Genomic DNA, 16,469 nt, shown 5'->3' with positions numbered 1-16,469 from the left:
GGGACTGTTTCAGCTAAAACACAAATGCCAAAAAATGCCCTAGACTAAGACCTAAGAAGTCTCTTATTTTAAACTAGAGCTGATGAAGACAGAGAGATGAAAAATGAAAAAACATAAACAAGTGTCTGTGATTATAGTTTAGAAGCCCTTGGTAGGTTTTAACCAAGAGACCTTTTCCCGAATACATGTGTGTGCGTGTGTGTGTGTGCATGTGTGTGATATTTATATGCATGCGTGTGTGTGTGTGTGTGTGTGTGTGTGTGTGTGTGTGTGTGTATATATATAAATGTGTGTAATATATATGTGTTTTATTCTATATAGTTTCATGGGTTTTTTATGCCTGAAATCATCTATGACATGTTTTCTAGGACACCTGAGGCCTCTGCACTAGAGCTGACTTCTCCCTTCCCATCCCTGGGCCAGGTGAGGCAGTCATATTTTGGGGTGTCATGCTCCCCAGTGACAGTAGGTCTTCCTGTGAGGTCTTGTGTATAATTGTTCATGGGGTGCTGAGGAATGACAAGAATACCAGAATAAATATGAGTGAAGAGGAAAAAGATGCACTTAGAAGGGTAAGCTTGGAAAACAGGAGACTGGTGGGGATAACTTAAGAAAAAAGGATCTAGGTGTGCTAATGCTCTCGGGAGGCAGAGGCAGGCAGATCTCTGTGAGTTCGAGGCCAGCCTGGTCTACATAGTGAGTTCCAGGCCAGCCAAGGCTACGTAGGATGACCCTGTCTCAAGCAAACAAATTAAGGAAAAGGAAGGTCTAAGAACATTTGAGAGTTGGTAAGGGACATATTATTGCTTCTCGTTAGTGAGAAGTAAAATTGGCAGCTGAAGAAATCCAAACTTTCCAGAGTAAGAGGATTTGGGCTAACTTTCCCACAAATGGTACAGATGTCACACAGAGATGTGACTCAGTAGGTAAGCTGGGAACCTGGAGGAAATGAGGACTGGGAAGTCCCTTTCCAAGGGAGGATAACAGAGGTCACACTGATGTCACATAAACTCTATAGTCCACCGCAGACAGGAGAGCAAACACAAGCCAAGATGGAGGTGTCTGCTCAGAGCTCTCAGACGCACATGTGACCGTCAGTTTTTCGCTCCTTCTCTGTCCTTGTCGGGTGATTGGTGACAGAATTAGGAGAAAGAAATGGAGGCAAGAGAATTAACTCTTGGGCACACAACTAAGAAAGGCTTAAGGACGGTGCAGGGCATGTTCACGCAGGATCGTCTATCAATACAAAAGCTGGGGTTTCCCCAACCTTTCCAAAAGGAAACGCACTGTTTCCTACCATTGTTGCAGATAAGGCCAATTCTTCCCTACTGGAAAAAGAAACAGTTACCTTCTTAGGGTCAACAAAACTCATCAGTTGAGTGTTTTATTCTAAATACTATGAGTGTGTCCCACATGAGGGAGAGTGTTTCACCAGAGTCCTTGGAGGACTCAGTGTAGCGGGATGGAGGGGGTGGGGTGGGAGCAGCTGGCCTGAGCCATCTTGCCTGCTCCTTTCCTTCATCCTCCCGGAGGCAGCTGCTGGAAGGCACAGGCACACGGGGTTCCGGTCCCCCTCCAAGGCCCTGGGTCTAGGTACAGAACATGTCATCTTTCTCCCTCTTCCCATGTGTTCCTTTAAAAGGAAGGACCTTCTCACCTGAATTCCTGATAGGTTTCTGATAAATAATTGTTCATGGATGACAGATGCTCATTCTCGCCCTCAAACAGCTTGTTGGAGGCTGCGTGCTGAAGAACCTTTGCCACAGAGCCCAGGTTTCTCCTCTGGTCGGAATTGATCTGACCTCCGGCTGTCATGTCGATGATATCAAAGCCATCTGGAGCCACGATGGCTGGGTTCATGTATCGGTAGTAGAGGAGGTTTCCAACAATCTGCGCGACGAGAGGAGAAAGGACATTGCCAGGAGACAAATGAGCTCGGGTGGCTTTTTATCTTTAAGTATACATTCATTTCTTTTTCACATTTATATTTTCCAAGAGAGTGGGTCATTGTCAGACATGAATCATTTTTTTTAGCATTAAAAAATTTAAGAATCACATTATCTATCTATCTATCTATCTATCTATCTATCTATCTATCTATCTATCTTGTGTGTATGCACACGTCACGGTGCACATGTAGAAGTCAGAGGGACAACCTGTAGGAGTTGATTCTCTTTTTCTACCACGTGGGTCCTAGGGATCAAACTTAGGTTGGCAGGCTTGGTGGCAAACTTCTTTACCCACTGAACCATCTCCCCAGCCCCTGACATGACTCCTTTACAAAGCATTAGATGTAGGAGGTGACCATAACCACATTCTAACACTCTATGTCACACACGGTGAAAAACAGGCTTATGACCCCCCAAATGCTCGAATACCGAGAACTGCAAGGATGTGTGAAGTTTCTAAATCAGCCTCAACAGACAATAACCTCAACAGTCATTCAGTGCAGGAGATCTGTATCTAAAGGACACCACACAAGCGTCTGTTGGTAATTCTAGCTCAGAACCCCCAGAGAAGCTGCGGTGAGGTCACCCTCGAGAATCTACCTTCAACAGCTCTTCTTCCGTGGCATCGGGGAATTTCTCACGGATGGAGTTCTTCAGCACTTTGGCTATATACCTCAATCCATAACTACACGTGGAACAGATGACAAAAGAAAATAATGGGAAAAGGCTAAGTGAGCTAGCAGCATAGCAAGTCTTCCCGTCAACCAACGCTCCGCGGTTTTCCTAAAACGTCAACATAAAGTGAGATGCAATGGAATCACGGGGCTGACGCTAGCACCTGAGCGCTGTTTGTGGCCATGACCGCGGCAGTACTGCTGCATTGGAGGGTGGGTATGAATTCAAATCATTTCCGTAGGCCACCTTGTATTTCTAGTTTTGGTTGGTTTGTTTTGATGGAGTCTTTTTATATAGTCCAGTCTGGTCTCATATTCACAATCATCGTTCCTGACTCTAGATCACCATTTTAAACACAACACAAGTGGTTTACTCTTTACTCTGGAGCCTTAGGTAATATTCCGAGAACTTCAGCAAAGACCGCTAAAGTTGCTACGAATCGACTTACGGCAGCAGATCGAGGGAAGAAATGATTGAACCCAGGACTTTGTCGGTGACCTTCCTCAGGTTTTCAATAGAGGCCTCCAGTTTATTCCTCACCTCCGGGTACGTCAGGGCTTGCTCTGTGGTCACGTCGTAAGGCAACTTGCTGGAAATACAACAAGGGTTCAAATGAACAGGTGCTGAGGTCCACGTGTGAGCACCAGTGTCCTGCCAGCTGGCTCTGTAGTCGGGCTCTGTGGGATGAGCTGGAGGTTGCTCATGACTCCAGTTAAGCAAGACACACACGGTGCACCTCCCACTACTGCTGAATCAGGAGGGACTCCAAGCCTCCCTCTTAGCGTTAATGGAAAAAGAAATGTGGACCAGGTTATGTAGACTCAGCTAACCCACCCTTCCTCCCTCCTTCCCTCCCTCCCTTCCTCCCTATTGTTTTTGTTGCTGATTGAACCCACAGCCTGTACATGCTAGGCAAAGGCTTTCTAGTGAGCTATGACCTCAACCCCTATTTCCTTTTTTAAAGTTTATGAGATGGTCTCACACAGTTCAGGCTGGCCTTAAACTTCCTCAGTTTCCCCCCCAAAAAAAAAAAAAAAAAGCCGGGCAGTGGTGGCGCACGCCTTTAATCCCAGCACTCGGGAGGCAGAGCCAGGCGGATCTCTGTGAGTTCGAGGCCAGCCTGGTCTCCAAAGCGAGTTCCAGGAAAGGCGCAAAGCTACACAGAGAAACCCTGTCTCGAAAAAAAAAAAAAAAAAAAAAAAAAAACTTCCTCAGTTACTTTTCTGTTGCTGTGACAAAACACCATGACCAAGACAACTTGTAAAAGAAAATGTTTAATTTGAGGCTAACGGTTCCAGAGGGTCAGAGTCTATAATAATCATGGCAGGGAGCATGGTGGGTGGGCAGGCAGGCAGGAGGGTATGGCGCTGGAGTAGTATCCGAGAGCTTACATCCAGATTCACAAATAGAAGCAGAAATAGCTAACTGGGAATGGCATGGGCTTTTGAAACCTCCAATCCTGTCCCCAAGTGACATATCTCTTTCAAGGAGGCCACACTTCCTAATCTTTCCCAAACAATTCTACCAACTGGGGACCAAGTATTCAAATATATAAGCCCACTGGGACCTTTCTCCTTCAAACCACCACAGTGAAGCTAGCTTTGAACTCCTGATCTTCATGCCTCTATCTCCCAAGTGTTAGAACTATAGGTGTGTTCCACCATGCCTGCTTCTTTTCATTTTTTTATGCAATAAAAATCTAATGCATTAGCTGGGTGGTGGTGGCACAAGCCTTTAGTCCTAGCACTTGGGAGGCAGAGGCAGGTGGATCTCTGTAAACCCAAGTTTTCTGTCCCAAATGCCTGTTTCAAAATATCACATAACAGATCTCTGTGAGTTCCAGGACAGCCTGGTGTACAGAGTTAGTTCCAGGCAGCCAAGGCTACACAGAGAAACTCTGTCTCAAAAAACAAACAAATATAATGGGTTCATTATAGTAAAAAAATAAATAAATAAAAACCCTGCCCATAAGCAAATAGTACTGATGAAGAGATAACCCATTTCATATCTTAGTAAATAACTTTCCAAGTCCTTTTATGTATAATATATAGGCCTCACACACTCATGGGTGCAAAGAAATTTGTGTACATCCACATCCCATAGAAATCCCAGGTGTATGAGCCGGGCGGTGGTGGCGCACGCCTTTAATCCCAGCACTCGGGAGGCAGAGCCAGGCGGATCTCTGTGAGTTCGAGGCCAGCCTGGGCTACCAAGTGAGTCCCAGGAAAGGCGCAAAGCTACACAGAGAAACCCTGTCTCGAAAAACCAAAAAAAAAAAAAAAAAAGAAATCCCAGGTGTGCGCATATACATGACTAATCTTTTAAAAAAGAAAACGGGTTATTGTACTGAAATATAAAAGAAAGACACACCATGAACGTATTTCTAGTGTCAATAAACACAACTCTACGCTTCCACTCCAAAGAGGCGCCTACTCCATTATGTGGTATAGAAGCATTTACTAAGTAAATCCCCACAGTAAATATTTTGAATTTCATGACTTTTCACTATGACAGACAGTACTATGACAACCGCCCACGTAGTTCTCTGACATCTTAATTACTTCACGGGGCATCCTTTTGCAGGAAAACAAAATCTTGGACTGCTTAGATCACAAACTACTCCCAGAAGAAGCCAAGCCCACCTGGACTGTTGCTGCTTACAGCTACTCCCCGGGAAAATGACAAAGGATTTCTGGTCTAGATTTAGAAACACCAAGAATAAACAAGGAAAGGGATTACAGAGCTAAGGTGGGGATCCATTGCTTCTGAAATGTGAAAATACCATTGAGCATTAAGAAGAGCAAGAGGCTAGGGGCTGGGAGCTCACTCAGCTAGTGAGGTGATTACTGCACCCGCAAAGGGACATGAGTACAGTGCCAGAACCCACAACAAGAAAGCCAGGAAAGATGGTGAACACTTGTAATCCCAGCTCCGGAGAGATTGAGACAGGAGGATTCTGGAGCTCATTGGCCAGCCAGCCTAGCTGAATCGTGAATTCCAGGCCAGTGAGATACACTGTCTCAAAAAAAAAAAGAGAAAAGCTAGACATTTACAAAGGCATGTGCGCACACACACACACACATATACACACATACCACCACCACCACCACTGCCGCCGCTAACAACAACAACAACAAAATCAACCAAAGAAACCAAACTTTAAGAATTAATGATTACAAAGCCTGACAAAGTCGGCATCCCCCTGCCTCTGTTACCTGGCCTCTCCAGTCTGTGTTTCCAGTTGGTTCACCCAAGCCTTGTACACCTCCACGGGGTTGGTGTTGATGATCAGGGCCTTGTCCTCAATGATCTCTTTTACCACTGGAGCCAGGAGCTGGCGCAGGGTGTTCTGTCCCCGGGCCCCTCTGTTGAAGCTGACGACCATCTTGATGACTGTAGGGTTGCCCGTCACTATGTCCTGGACCTGGTCCACCTTTGACCTAAGCAAAGCCCAAGCCAAGACAAAATGAAGCTGCAGCCTCAGGCTCATCCTATAGGGAGGTGTGGGCTGCAAACGGACCACAGCTAAGATGACCAGGGACAACTAAGATGACCAGGGACAGCTAGGATGACCCGGGACCAGCTAAGATGACTGGGTGGCATTGCCCCTCAGTTTACCACATTTGGAAGGACTCTTTCTTGGTTGAATGAACTCTCTAGACATCTTCAGATCCCTCTCAAATTCACTGCCATGTGGCTTCTAGCTGTATCCTGTGGCTGGGCTACCTGGCTCTCAAGATCTCCTCTGGATTACTCTCCATTTCTACTTTCTATCCCTGTCCTTATTAGACCTGGGCATTCCTTTTTATTTTCTCAGCAGGTATTTCTTTCAACACAATGTTACATTCTCTTTGTGTTCAGAACCAGCTGCATGGACTAGCAGGGTGGATGGGGGAAAGTCAGTGATCCAGCCAGTTACTGGTGCATCAAAGCTGGGCCATACCATGCTGTCCCCTCATTCAGTGACACACATAGCTTGAGTGACTCCTTTCTTTGGGACTCATCCATGGGTCTGAATTTCTAAGTCACACCTCATTCCTAGAGGCCACTCTGGAATTTATTATTTCCTTTACATATTTTCATCCACATGTTCTCTATTGTTCAAACTCAGGTGTGTTAAACACCCCAAACATCTTTTCCCTATCACTCTCCTCATGTCTCTGACTTGGATAGCTTTGTTTCATTCAGCTTATGTACTTTGCTCAGATTAATTTTCTCAAAATAACAACATGTTCAAAAACCTTCCACTGCTCCCTAGAACGCAAAGAGAGAGGCCGGAAACATGGCTCCGCAGTTAAAAGTGCTTAGTACTCCTCCACAGGACTATAGTTTGGGTCCCAGGACCCATGCCTGGTATCTCACAACTGTCTGTAATTCCAGTTTGGGGAATCTAATACCCTTTGCTGGCTTCTGTGAGCAGACACATACACACACATACACACACACACACACACACACCCCACATGCACACCTCCCATACACACTCCCTCACCACACACACACACACACACGCACACGCACACGCACACGCACACGCGCACACACACACACACACACACACACACGCCCACATGAGCCCCTTCTCTCGTGTTTCCTGTGACAGGGCCCCAGTCCATCTTTGCAGCCTCACCTCCTGGCAGTCACCAGGCCATTTCTTGGCCAGAGAAATCTCCTTTCTTGTACCTGTGCCCATGCTGTTTCTATCCCTTTCTAGTTCTTATAGTGATGCTTCAAAATTTGGGCCAGGAAGCTGCTCTTTCAGAAAAACTGAATTCAGTTGATCTCAGTGGAACTTTCCTCCACATCCCTCTGATCCGGCATGTGTCCATGAAAATTACTTCATTGCTACTTCATAACTAATTTTGCTACTGTTATGAATCATAATGTAAACATCTGATAGGCAACCCCTAAAGAGGTCACGACCCACAGGTTGAGAAGCACTGATTTACTGTAAATAAGCATGCAGGAGTGAACCCAGCAGGAGGCTGTGCTTGCCCTCCTGGAGCTGATATCTACACCCCTCCCCCAACACATGCATACACCTAGTTTATAAACAGGGGGTGGGAGGTGGGGGGAGGGGAGAGTGAGGCCCAGAGTGGGGGTAGTCCTTGCTCAAGTCCCGCAAATAAGGAGTTCTGGGACCCACTGCGAGAGCCCGCTACAGCCTCACCTAGGCCACCTGAATCAGCCTCCTGGGGCCTCTATAGACGTTTATGAGCACATGGAGTCTACATCACTGTGGAATGGGCATCATGGGTTCCAATGCAGAGGTGCAAATGCATCCTCAGTCGCTGTCTTAAGAGCCTCTGAGGGCACAGCTGTCCAAGCTTATGTGCTGCAGAGGCCCCTGGGAGCTGGCAGAGCTTATGACTCCAGGAGGTGGCAAAAGCAATTAAGGTCCACTCTCGCTTGGGACACTTCTCGTGCATTTTGGGGAATTAATTTATTTGGCTACCTATATGATTTTTATATTAGCCAAGTCAAAAGCCACATCAGCAAAATTTGCTAAAATTCTAAGGAGAAAGGAAGACTTCAGCAGAGATCATAATCTCTGTCTCACTCAGAAGGCGCTGATACTCAGTTTCCGAGAACTTTCTGGTTTTCAGCTGTTGCCCATATAGACAATAAAAGCTGACTCAGCTGGATCTCCCAGTAGGAGAAATCTGCAGCTAATAGCTCCGACAAACCAGAAGTTCAACTATCAATCAACATTCCGCTTCAATCCCACAAAACTCGGCATACTTCAACAAGAATTCCGCTGTAAATTCCACTTAAAGCGATCTCCAAGTCAGCCTGAGCTAACCCACCACTAACAAGCATCTGCGTGTTTTCCCATGGATTTTATACATACTTGATTTCTTCCTCCAGAGCGGTTTTGAAAAGCTTGAGCAGCAGGTACTCTTCCCTCTGATTAGAGGCGTAATTGTACAGTGTGAAAATAACAGTGTCCATGAATTTAGTTGACTTGTTCTGTGGCATCTGGAAAATCAGCTTAGCCAGGTATAAAGGGTTGGTCTACAAGGCAAGAGGGAAGAAATCAGCCCTACGAGCTAGAGGCTGTTGATATATACGAAAGCAGAACGTGGTATCAGATTCCCCTCTCTTCCATGACTCAACATGTCATGAGAAACATAGACGTGCTCCCATAGACATATTCCTAGCACAGAGCCTTTAAAGAGATCAGCTAATATTCCAATTACAGTGGAGGAAGCTCCACTTGAGAGTTAGAAGATGTAAATGCTACTCATTACATGTTTGTCTACTACAGTTATCTTTTATTCAGTTTGTACTTTTAACCGCTGAAGTTTATTATAGAGACACAGAAGGGGAGGTGGGCCCATAGAATCTGGAATAGAAGAGAAAGGAATAGACTAAGGCTCAGCTACATAGGCTGGCCTAGAAAGATCGATGGGTAAATAGAAGGAAATGCATAGCATCGTCTGAGTCCATAAGGAGAAAGAAGAGGTCCCGCTTACACATGGAGACAGTGAGCCAGCCCGCCATGACAGTCTGTCAGGAGGGAGAAGGTGTAAGGTTGGGGGTTCAGGAGGTGGGTGGTCAGGTTAGCCAACAAGGGAAACCCCAGAAAGAACATGAGTCAAAACAATGACCACAAAAAAAGAGTTCAAGAAGTTGACAGGAATTCAAAGACAATGGAGCTCCATTGAAGACAGACTCACTGATGTAAGCGCCAGCCTTGGGTCTGTCTTTCTTTGGCAGCTATGCTGACTGGGCAGAAATGAATAGAGAAAACAGCCTGTATAGATGGAGGAATTCACACAGAAAGACGGAATACTCCTAATTCTTCTCACCGCTCACGAGAAAAGACAATGTTCAATTAATATGCTTGACAACTAGTGTTTTCCCAAGATGCTCTAGCAGCGTGGCCTGAAGGTTTCCAAGACAAACCAGATTCCGGTATGTATTGCTACTTAGATTCAGTTTTGAGGTCAGAATGATGGGTTGAAGTTTGATGCAACAGATGTCCAGGGCACTACTTTCTTTTTAATTATTAAAAAAAAATTAAAGTGTCTATGTATGTGTCTGCTTGTCTGTATGTGCAGGTGCTGGAGGCCCAGAGAGGGTGTCAGATACCCTGGAACTGGAGTTACAGACACCACCTTAGTGGGTGCTGAGAACCCAGCCTGGGTCATCTGCAAGTACTCTTAACCAGCAAGCTGTCTCTCTAGCCCAGGACGATGCTTTCTCCACAGACTAACAGAGTATTTTCTACTGATAACTAAATGCAGGGACTGAGAGAAAGGATCTATATTTTATACATGGTTTGTGCTGGACAGACAAACCTAAGCCAAAGCTCTCCCAGCTGGACTGCTGTGGTCAAGAGTCCTTATTAACAGTGTGAGCAAAGGAAAGGCACTCAGGTCGGTTTCTCTCCTACAGTTTCTTCACTGACCTTGGACTCCTGTCTCAAAAACAGAAGTAAAGACCAACACCATACAGGTGTGGACGTGATACAGCTCCACAGTCCCTTTCTGCTGCCCTCAGTGTGGGTGCTTTGGAGGCTGCGGGCTGGAGCGATCATTCTATACATGTTCCTGTTCCTTTTCACCGCTCTGGACCTCATGTGAGAACATGGTAAACAATGCAATTCTTGGCCAGCAACTGTGTTCTTACCTTTCTTTCTCACAACAGAAATTCTATGAAATCGTAAAGAACCTACAGAAACTTGTAATTTCATGGATACAAAAAAAAACAAAACAAAACAAAACTGGCAAGTGTTTAAGATTAAACACCCAACCACTGGTTGATGACAACTCTAAATTAGACAGACAAGAAAACCGTCTCTGCTTAAGGCAGCCGGGGGCGGTTGTGGGTGTGGGTAGGTGCTGCTTTGCTTCAGGAAAGGTTGCCAGATCAGCAGTGTATTTATTCCACAGGCAGAAACGAAGCATTGACATTTTTCCTCCTATGCTGCCACATAGCGGTCGTCAGAGGCACCTACATCCATTTGAAGACATTCTCCAATCTGTCACTCCCAGAGAACAGGTATTAGCATCCTGCGCTTAGTAAGGCTAATGCATATTTACGGCTTGGGGAGTGAGCGCTCTCTCTGTATCCAGTCTCAAGGAGGCGCTCTAGCAAAGATTCGGCAGGCATCTCCAGGCCTGGAGTCACACAGTGAACCACCCCTGACCCAGCTCTTTGGGGATGCTTTTCCCCACTGCTGTGGTCACACAATGAACAACTACTGACCCAGCTCTCTGGCCCTGTCCCCCAAAGGAGGAGGTCTGGCCCTGGTACAGATATGCTTTTCTACTGGCTAGTTTTGGTCACGGTTGGCATGAAAATCTAATAATGGCTGATGTCATCACTATTACATTTCCGTTGCTTCTGCACATCACTGAAGTATGGTGCAGACGGGAAGGGACTAGGCCTGAAGGCTAACTGCCTGCATTCTGCCCACCATTCACTGGCTGGGTCTGAGCTTTCTCATCTGCCATATGGGAAGGATGACAGTACTTAGCCGGACCCACAGGGCTAGAAACAGGGATTCAACGAGTTAATCTGTGTAAAGCATCTGACGCGACGGCTGGTCCTCAGTACAGTACTTCCTAAGCTGTTATTAGAAACCGGTTCTGCTGAAGCTGTTATTATACTGTTAACATACAGCCCATAACTGCGCTCTTGGCTGAGGCATGGGGAAAGATCCACAAACATGGAACAGTGTTTATCCAAGACCCATCACGGAGGGCGAAGCACGCTCACCTGGAGAAGGTAGAACAGTTGCTGGTAGGTCTCCAGTGTTTTCCTTCTCTCCTTACTCAAGCTTTTAATCCCCTGGTTGTCAGTGTTATTCAGTATTTCCATTTCTCCGCCTTTTTTCTTATTTAGCTTTTTTCTGTGTGAGATTACGTCCTGTGAAGAATTTTATGACGTCATTTTTACTTTGGTACCCTTTACCACCTCCCTTCATACGCGTGCACGCATGCATTCTCACACACACACACACGCACGCACGCACGCACACTGCTGCAAGAGTGAATTTACTGTTTCCCCCATCTAGGAACAAAGGAAGAGAGGGCACTAAATTGAAGAACAGCACCTTGTGGGTGAGCTCAGGCTTTGTTGTAGGCATTGTGCTGGTTTGAATGAAAATGGCCCTCATAGGCCCATAGGGAGTGGCACTATTAGGAGGTGTGGCTTTGTGGGAGTGGGTGTGGCCTTCTTGGAGGAAGTGTGACACTGGGGTGGGTTTTGAGAGTTCAGAAGCTCAAGCCAGGCCCAGTGTGGCACACTTCCTGCTGCCTGCTGATCCAGATGTAGAACTCTCAGCTACCTCTCTAGCACCATGTCGGCCTGCATACCACCATCTTCCTGCCATGATGACAATGGACTAAACCTCTGAACTGTAAGCAAGCTCCAATTAAATGTTTTCCTTTATAAGAGTTCCCATGGTCATGGTGTCTCTTTGCTGAAATAGAAACCCTAACTAGGATAGGCATTCTCCAAAGCTGTACTCATATGCTCTCAAGTTTTAATGCATGCACCAGGAAAATTCAATGGAAAAAGAATACTCTTTATAAAAAAGGATGAAGGAACAGCTAGATCTCTTCACCCACAGGGGAGGAGTCAGACCCCTACCTCACAAAGGAACTCAAAACAGAGAAATACATATAGAAGTGGAAACTATCAACCTCTAGAAAGGAAAACTGGCCAGCAATTTTGACTTTGGATTGGACAACAGCTTCTTCTATATAACACAGAACACAAGTTACAAAAGGAACAACAAAATTGGCTGTCATCAAAATTAAAAAGTTTCAAGACTTACAGGAGAAGATAAAATGCCTGCAAAATATATAGATAAGCTCTTACTACTAAAAACTAGAAAGACTCAGAATTCATACATCCCCAATCCCCCCATACAAAGGACTTGAATTGGCATGTCCCCTAAAAGATACACACATGGTTAATAAGCATAAGAGATGTTCAACATTTATTTTTTGTTCAGGAAACACAAATAAATGAAGTTCTATCACTTTGTTTTCTTTTACTGGATTTTCTTCAGTAAGTTTTCTTTAATAATAAGAGAAGTCATACTGTTTTAGGTATTGTTTTTTCTCTTTTATACTGTAAACCATTTTCCTGCCCTCAAATAGTCTTCAGGGATACTTTTTAGTGGCTGCATAATATACACATCAAGCCAAATTCACAGCTGACATGGTTAATCTTCTTTGGCACCTTAATCAGATTTGGAATAGCCAGGGGGCGCACCTCTGGGCAGGTCTGTGAGGCTGTCTGCACGGAGGTTTAGACAAGGAGGGAAGCCCTACCCTCAGTGTGGTGGTACCATCCCATAGGCTGAGGGCTTGAAAGGAATGAAAAAGGAGGACGCGGGTCGGCACCAGTGTTCATCCCTCTCTGCTTCCTGACGGCGGTGGAGGCAGTGAGCAGCCTTGCACTACCACAGCTCAAGCAGCTGTCACTCACTGTCCCACCTTCCCAGCCATGATGGACTGGGCCCTCAAACTGTGAGCTAAGAGGAACCCTTCCTTAGATTGCTTTGGTTAGACTGTTTGGCGAAAGCAAACAAGCAAAGTATCTAAGTCATGGATCCTCAGTTACCTGGTGTTTTAAGTTGCTCTTCATTTTTGCAGTACCATAATGTTACAGGTAAACCTACACTGTTCTAATCTTATCATCAGACATGGAACCGTCAGCGATAAGATAAAGGGCTCTGTATTTAGTAATCATTGGTTTAACTTCTAGTAAATGTTGGATGCGCATTTAGTGTTTGAAAATATACGCAGAAAAATGAACTTTTAGCGGGGAGGGAAGAGGGTTTTGCCCATGCCCCATGCCCAACTCCTGGACTAAGGCAATTTCCCTGCCTTAGCCTCCCCAGTAGCTAAGTACAGGTATGTTGCAGAGCTCCTGGCTCAAAAAAATTAGTTTTGTTTCACAAAGCTATCGATTATTAATGAATATTTTTAATAAAGCCAAACCGAACCTCAAACATTCATAGAGATGGGGGTATGTGCTACATGACTATTTCCACAAGATACACACTATTTAGAGTATCTGGTGATTTCAAACTAAGCCTTTATTATGAGAAGAAGGCATTTCCTGTTTACAAGTGTATGGGGACAGTACAGCTGCAGTTTAAGGCCATAAAAGGCATTGTGAAAAACCCTTTGGGAGATGTTACACTTTCAGAGTTCTCACGCAACTGAAAGGTACAAACAGACAATGTTTGAAAAAAAGATCAAGTGATTTTTTTTTAGAAACAAAACAAATTCTAGTTTTATTTTCGAATATTCAGAAAACAATTAATTCCTAAGTTACAAGCTGCTCTATTTTCATTTTTTTCTTTTCTTCAGCTCTTTCTCTCTCTCCTCTCTCTCTCTCTCTCTCTCTCTCTCTCTCTCTCTCTCTCTCTCTCTCTCTCTTTTCTTTTTTGTTTTTTTTTTTTTGAGACAGAATTTCTCTGTGTTAATAGCCCCGGCTGTCCTAGAACTCACTGTGTAGATCGGGCTCGCCTCAAACTCACAGAGATCCACCTGCCTCTGCCTCCTGAATGCTGGGATTAAAGGTGTGAGCACCACCACATCTAAAGTTATTATCAGACCTGGAGTATGAGGGTGGGGCATTCACATACTGTCCCAGGTGCCCCTGTGGCTGCCATCCCCAGCCGCGTGCTAGATCCCAGAGAACTGGCTGTCTAGCTCTGACTCTCCAGGGTCTTCAGTTTTTGGAAAATGGATGTGGCATACAGGAAAAGAACAGGGCCATGGGGGAGGTCTAATTTGTTCCTGGGTAATAATGACTCCCTTTCTGCTCTTCTAACATGTCCCATAGATTGTTTGAAAGCCACTGGTGACACAGGGTCACTCTTCAGGTGACATTTTGGAAGCTACAGAGGTGTTTGGGGGGCTCTTAAGTGGAAGGCATTTGTGGTTTCTGGTGGGTAGGGGCTAGGGATGACAGGGGCTCTGCCTTTTGTAGGATGATTGAATGATCTTGTCTGGTAGAAATAGTGAATGGCTATCTGCTCATTCACATAGGTGTGTTTGTGAGTACCTGAGCCTCAAATCTAAGTGTTCTGCATATACGCACAACGTATTTTTCCATACACAAAAATGTCAATATGTGCGTGATTTTCTAGGATTGCAACTGCTGTGTATATTGAAGGCAGACTCCACTTGTCTTGAACATTGCAAGGAACTGGAAACTAGGCCCGACTATACCACCCTTCAATATATCAGAATCATCTGCAGCCCTCTTAGTTTGTGGTGATTCTGGGAAAAGACCCGAGTCCCCAGTAACTTTATAGTGTTTCCTGTTGTTGTCAGATTCACGTATCTTCATATTAGAACATGCAATTTTAAATGGTGGGATACTTTGTTCTATATAAAGGCCTTGGCTTTATATATACATAGCAGGTTTTCTCACACATGAGTTTCATTTCAGAAACTATACTACCCTGAGTGAACCCATCTTGTCAGAATAGTTAAAAAGCTTTAAAAATACGCCATAGGCAAGGGGCAGGAAAACTAATAACATAACAAAAATGGTAAATGAGCTTTGAACAACTTGTACAAAATTCCTAACATGCTTTCCTGGACCATACACATACACATGCATCTTCTCTGCTGGGAGCCGAGGGGCCCACTGCCCACTGACCTCCAGCGTGATTCTGTTCTTCACCAGCAGTCCAATCTTGATGTCCATCAAGTTCAGGTCTTTCTCCAGCTGCTGATTGGCCCTGATTTTAGTCACTACCTCTTCCCGTAGCCTTGCTACCTCCAGCTCCTCCTGGAAATCCAAGTCGCTTTGGTCCAACAGGTACACGAACTTTCGGATTACCATTAAAGGTGGGTTTTCAGAGCCAACTGCGGGGAGAAGAGGAGGCATATTTTAATTGGGAATTATCATTCACAGCTGGCTCTGCAATGAAACTATTACTACAAAAACAAACCAACCAAAGCATGCAGTCTGTGGCGTGGTTGTTCTCCATCAGTGAGAGCAAGATAAGCAAACCCATATAAACAAACGCACAAAACTGATAATGCCTGGCCCCACTGTTTTCTACTTATCTAATACTCATTAGCCAGCCCTCTCCCTCATGGTCAGCAGACTCAGACACTGGGCAGACAGACCTATCTCTGCCTTATTGATGAGGAAAGAAAGTTAAACCAACAGACCTGAGCTCTAAGACCCGGTGGCTGAGCCAGATAAGAGATTAACATTCTGGCTGCAGGAAGAAGTGGTTTCTCTCAGCACAAAGGATCTTGGGGAAGGAGCCAGAATTGGGTGGAGGCCAACAAGGGTTGACAGAAGAGCAGGGGCTCTAACGGCCAAGCAGGAATCGACTAGAGGATAAGTGAGTGAATGCTCTGCTTGGCAGAAGTAAAAAGATGGTAGACATTGAAATCTGGTCATTGTCCTTTTAAGCACAGACCAAGGGGGAATGGGGTGGGGCTGCTGAGAACCCAGGGACCAGCCTCAGGGGACCTTTGTGTAGAAATTCTAAGAGTTTCTGCTCTCATTCTCTGACACTGTGACACTTTTACATGTCATGAGATCAGCTTCAGGTAAAACCAACTACGGGGATGACCAGTACTTAAGAAGAGGAGTGTCTTACTGTTATCACCTGGCTGACTGCCCTGTCATCAAGGCCCCTGTCAGTCAGTCTTCCTTACACTTACAGCTTGACTCTGTGCTGAGTTTGACCAACACCTGCTGACTCAGCACGAACCCGGCATGGACCACAGACGTCACCTCTGTTGCTGTCCTACTTTTGAGATCTGTGCTAGAGAGCTGACCTTGAATGGTGTCTGTGGTTACCACCGTTGGGAGATGAGACTGTGTTTTGCTTTGTTGTTA

General features: G+C 45.3%; 1 protein-coding gene across 3 annotated transcripts in view; it reads right to left on the bottom strand.

The window, feature by feature from the left end:
- Window positions 1-16,469, bottom strand: part of Iqgap2 (IQ motif containing GTPase activating protein 2) — a 277,678-nt gene that overhangs the window by 29,607 nt on the left and 231,602 nt on the right. For all 3 annotated transcript variants that reach the window (XM_052743525.1, XM_052743527.1, XM_052743528.1), the window contains exons 21-27: window positions 15,267-15,475; window positions 11,352-11,501; window positions 8,476-8,639; window positions 5,840-6,064; window positions 3,073-3,213; window positions 2,550-2,634; window positions 1,658-1,890 (exon numbers count right to left, since the gene is read on the bottom strand). In XM_052743525.1, the coding sequence (XP_052599485.1) occupies window positions 1,658-1,890; window positions 2,550-2,634; window positions 3,073-3,213; window positions 5,840-6,064; window positions 8,476-8,639; window positions 11,352-11,501; window positions 15,267-15,475 (1,207 nt within the window). The remainder of the gene's footprint in view (window positions 1-1,657; window positions 1,891-2,549; window positions 2,635-3,072; window positions 3,214-5,839; window positions 6,065-8,475; window positions 8,640-11,351; window positions 11,502-15,266; window positions 15,476-16,469) is intronic.

This window comes from Peromyscus californicus, unplaced genomic scaffold (assembly GCF_007827085.1).
Source record: "Peromyscus californicus insignis strain IS unplaced genomic scaffold, ASM782708v3 Scaffold_18__1_contigs__length_77618521, whole genome shotgun sequence".
Classification (NCBI taxonomy): domain Eukaryota; kingdom Metazoa; phylum Chordata; class Mammalia; order Rodentia; family Cricetidae; genus Peromyscus; species Peromyscus californicus.
This window is presented reverse-complemented; position numbering and strand designations above follow the sequence as displayed.